General features: G+C 40.6%; 1 protein-coding gene across 1 annotated transcript in view; it reads right to left on the reverse strand.

The window, feature by feature from the left end:
* LOC138038328 (dmX-like protein 2) overlaps positions 1–5,000 on the reverse strand; it is a 42,551-nt gene that overhangs the window by 4,855 nt on the left and 32,696 nt on the right. Inside the window, exons 29-35 of the mRNA XM_068884133.1 lie at positions 4,548–4,675; positions 3,936–4,020; positions 3,799–3,859; positions 3,164–3,294; positions 2,326–2,403; positions 2,014–2,105; positions 531–583 (exon numbers count right to left, since the gene is read on the reverse strand). Coding sequence (XP_068740234.1) covers positions 531–583; positions 2,014–2,105; positions 2,326–2,403; positions 3,164–3,294; positions 3,799–3,859; positions 3,936–4,020; positions 4,548–4,675 — 628 coding nt within the window. The remainder of the gene's footprint in view (positions 1–530; positions 584–2,013; positions 2,106–2,325; positions 2,404–3,163; positions 3,295–3,798; positions 3,860–3,935; positions 4,021–4,547; positions 4,676–5,000) is intronic.

Genomic DNA, 5,000 nt, shown 5'->3' on the forward strand with positions numbered 1-5,000 from the left:
GTCTACAGCTAAAACATCTAATTGCAAAAGTTTTGAGAAATTGGGGAATATTCGGTCACGTGACGCATTTAGACCAATCGCGTGTGAGTATAAACAACAACATTAAAAACTGAACAATTGATATCAGATTTCCAGAATTTTCATTGGCTCGCCGGACACTGGCTATCAGTTCATATACCTGCTGTACCTAATATGGTCAAAGAATGCCTCAGCAATAAAGCGAGCTGAAAACATTTTTGCAGCTCTGAGACAAAATTGCCGACAAAGCCGTTTTGGACCGCAATTGACCGAGGCAGAACTCGATGCTTTAGGCGACAATACTACCCCCAGGAACACCATGAACTTTTTAATAAAACAATCATTCCACTCGGGCTTGCTGGATATAAAATGATTATAACCAATTCGGCACTACTCGCCTCGTTGGTTATCTATCACTTCATATCCAGCTCGCCCTCGTAGAATAATTGTTAAATATCCGCAGCAGTTTCATATCCTTGGGCTTTACTAGTCTCACATTTCTAATGCCTTACCATGGACAAGCGAGCTGTGCGGAGAAACTAGCGTATCCCAAAGACAAACATTACTGGAAAAGAAGGAAAAAAGAAAGGAAAGTGAAAACATTAATGCCTGAAGTTAGCGGGAAAGAAATCTCTTGTGAAAAAGAGCAACTCTTTTAGAGAAAGGAAAGTATAAAACTGTCACCACGAAAAGCTGTCAAGTGCAAATTACAACTGATCAAAAACAAACGATGAAAAGATGTTTAGGGAGCAGGGAGTGTGCAGTGTTAAGAGCACTTGCCTCCTAACAATGTGGCCAGAGTTCGACTCCCAGACTTGGTGTCATATGTGGGTTTTTATACAAAAATGAAAAAAAAAACCAAATCCATATTGTCCTTATTGCACCAGTACTGAGCAAACTAAAATGCATCTGTTGTGCTCATGTGTGATCGCCAGATGGTTTTGGCGCAAATTTATCAATTGGTATAACTCTCTCCATTCTGAAAAAATATCCGCTCTTTCCGAAAAAGAAATTCTATATGGTGTGCTGAACGGGTCGTCGTCTTCTTCAATCCTCAACCACTTAATCCTTATCGGAAGTACTTTCTTTATAGTAATGCGCTTGAGGAATATATAAAGTTTCAATTTGCAGACTATGTTAATTTTGTTTATGAAAAACTAAGAGTGGAAAAATATATTTCGGTCATGACAAACTGCTTTTGCAAAAAAATGGCATAGGTTTCTCGAGTGACATATTTTGGTGTTGTTAACTACCTGTTGGTCAAGTCAAGTGTTTTGATCTGTAAATCTGCAAAGTGTATTTTGGTGATTGTAAAAAAAATAAAATATTAAAAAAAAAGGTGGGCTGAGTTTGTTGTTTCTGCATGCACTCTGCTCCAAGAGGTTTTTCTCCGGTTTCCCCCTGCTGTCAGGCCTAAAAACCATCTTCCGATTTGATTTGAGTTCTGTACAGCGGTATCCCCAATTAGTGCCCCAGTGCTAAATACATTCTTAGTTCATGATTATAGAGCGAGTTTCAATTGAGTGTCGTAAAACTAATACCAAAGTAATTACTTTGGCCAATCAAAAAGGGCAGAGACAATCCAGTAAACCAATCAAAACTCGAAGTAATTACACGTAGCCAACACAAAGCGCGGGAAAATGTGCATGCGCGAGCCACGATTGGGTTTGGTTTCACTTCTGGCCCGGGTTGCTCAAAGCATGGTTAGCGCTAACCAGCTTTAAATACCATGGAAACTTATCGGTTTTGATGCCTCTTGTCCAACGGTTAGCGCCGCTAACCAGGCTTCGAGCAACCGGCCCCTGGTTGGTTGAGAAAATGGCGCGAGAATTTTGAACCAATCACTGAGTGAAGTAATCATAAACCAAAGTAATTATCTAATTACTTTCGACACTCGATTGAAAACCGCTCTACTAGATGGCTCGATAAAACACAAATGGACTGGACAGGAAGGGATGGACTCCAATAAAGAAGAAGGTGGAAGTGCGAAGTTACCTTCCATCTGAGGAATGTCCCGAAGTTGCTATAAAACTTGAGGAGCCAACAAAAGCAAAGTCGCTTGTCTGTTTGTTGTGGCATTTAAGGGTCTGGACGAAGAGAGAATGAAAGAGAAAATCATTGATGGTACGTTCGCTTGCAGAACCCATGCAGGCCCATCTTTATCTTCTTTTCCTTGTTATACATGGTAATGAATAGTAGAAATTGAGTCAGTGATCTGACAAACAAGATCGCACTTCTTTATTACATTGCTGTCTCAAAAAAAAGAGGTTTAAAACTCTCTCACTTTTTCGTGAAAAAGCCTCTTACCAGAAATGCATCTGATGAAGCATTGGTGCTGCTTACTTGCCACAACTGGAGCTGACCGCTCGCATCTGACACTCCAAACTGAAAAACAGAAAGCTGGTTGAGGGCTGCCTTCGATAAGTGTTGAAGTTACAAATCGAATGTGGTTCACCGTTTTATGTACTCTTATCGACAACAATATTCGTCATCACAGTGGTCAAAATGTTGTGAACCCACGAGGCTCACAAAAATTGCGTGACACGTTGACGCGAGCAGCGTTGTCTAGAGGCTTATTATAGACAAAGGCAAATGAGCCAACCTGATTGCGAGACTACAAGCAATTTTCGTAGTTAGTCCACAACATTTGTGATGACGAATATCGTTGTCGATAAGAGACAGACAACGCTGAACAACATTGGACTTGCTAAAGCGGCACTATGATAAAAAATCACTTCCTTTTTTTTCTTCAGAAACTGTGTTTTCTTAACATCTACCTGGCATTACCCACGTTCAAAATTGACCGACTGGACTTCAGAGGAATGGATCTAGGGGAAGTGACGTCATCAACTCTAGCTTAAAATTTCAGCGTGTAAACGCAGTTTATTTTGTGTGCAAAATGTTAGTTTAAAAATCTGAAAGCCCGAACTCTCGGGCTGCATATTAATTCACTCGCGTACAAACGCATTGCATTCTTAAACTAGTGAGTCCAGACGTCATTTTCTCCTCGATCCAGCTCTTTCAAGATTTACAAGTTAGTAATGGCGGACCATTAAATAGAAAAAATCCAGTTAAAATGAACAAGTGTCTTCTTGAAATCTTCAAGAATCACTATGAAGAGAGTTAACCTGGTCCATTTGCAAACCTTGTTGCCATGTGGACTGAATCTCGCTCTAGTTACTCTTTGATAAGATCCAGATGTGTGATGAGATGTGATCTCCTGCGCATGTCCAAATTCCCACATACGGATGCTGCCATCCTGAGAGCCTGAGACGTCTGAAATAAAATGGTGGTGATAAATAGTATTTTAATTACAATAATATGTAACATTTAAAATAACCATAACTAATTTGCCGTATACCCAATTACTACCAACAAAAAAAGGTCACGAAACACAAGCTACGCTATTGCAGCCTTATTCAGTTTACATATAGAGTAAAACTATTATGTCATAGTTTTGTTACCAAAAACTGTCTTTTAGGTTTTTTGCCGACCAAAGCTAAGGATAGAAATAACTTGAAATTCGCACAAAAATGGGCCACCTTTATAATTGGGAATGGTGACAGTTCGAAACGTCGTCGTGAATGCAATATGCATGGCTCATCCTGCAAAAATAGAAATGGTATCCAATCTCAGGGTTGACAGGCTGCGTGATCACCAAACTTACTTTTGAACTAAAGCCAGTTTTGGCGGCAAAAACACTAGAGCGGCCGTAACAGTGTTACTTTAAAGGAAACCCAAGACGACACAATCTATCAGTGGCACCCTACAATAACTTACAATACGGCAAATGAGGATGGGAATCCATGCGCTTGACTCCTTGAACTGTTCTCCTGAGGTGCTAAAAGAAGACGAAAATGAAGGTGGTTAACAGAAGAACCTATCTTTCATTTTGATCAGGACAAAGCATCTCATACCACTTTGCCAGAATAGTGCGAGTGTCCGCTGGGAGAAGTCTTCTGCGGGCTCGTGTTCCCTGACTGAGTGAAGTCTGGTTCATCACTGAATGAGACAAACGAGATGAAATTGCAATCAAACAAAACCGCAGGAAAATAAGCCTTGTTTTTACTATGACATAAGCTTAAGCACTGGAATAAACGCACTCATATGCATTGGTACAAAATAAGAAAAACGAAAAAACGTGTACATTTTTTGTCTTCCTTGGCTCGCAGTGATATTCTTACTTGTTTTTGCGTTGCCAGTTAAGGATGTCAACGCTTTGAGCTGATGTCTACCGAGAGAAGATAAGGCTCACAGGGTAGGACTTTTTGTCAGGCTTTCTTGCAAATGCTGCTTGTTTAGAGATAATGATCTTTTTCCTTCAAACGGTTGTGAAAGTTTAGTGATTGGTCCATGGAACGGATAGGGTATAAACAAAGCTGAAAGTTATCACTACATCCAGTTACCCAACTTACCTTATGTCAGTAATATCTTTGCATGCCGTTACGGGACAAACCGACAGAAAATTGAAAATTTAACATCCCTATGATCATGTTTCGTTTAGTTCAGCCTGCAGTGATGTAACAAACCTTCTTTCATTCTGCTCACGCTCGTTTTCGTCTTCAGTCCACATCATTGGTTCCGGACTCATAAAGCGAGAAATGTCCACTTCATCTACGTCCTTTACACTTCCAACCGCGATAAAATTTGGGTTGGCCTAGAATGAGAAAACGCAGGTGAGTCTCATTTGGTAAACATCCAAGGACACACAAAACTGTCTAGAGTAGATTCCACAAAAATTGGAGGTGATTCTAGTTGATTTGAAGTGAAGGTACAAAAGGAGCCCCATCTAACACCTACATCTTCCACTGAGCACTCGGCAAAGTCCCTTTTTGACTCTTAAGTTATGGCTGTTTCTGCTTAGGTGGCCTCATACACCACCAGCCTTTTTATAGACATCCCCGCCAAGCCGGTCACTTCTGCTGGAGAGAATACCGGATCACAAAGGACAGCCACAACACCGGGAACTTCATCCCCTACTC

Source organism: Montipora capricornis, chromosome 2 (genome assembly GCF_036669925.1).
Source record: "Montipora capricornis isolate CH-2021 chromosome 2, ASM3666992v2, whole genome shotgun sequence".
NCBI lineage: Eukaryota > Metazoa > Cnidaria > Anthozoa > Scleractinia > Acroporidae > Montipora > Montipora capricornis.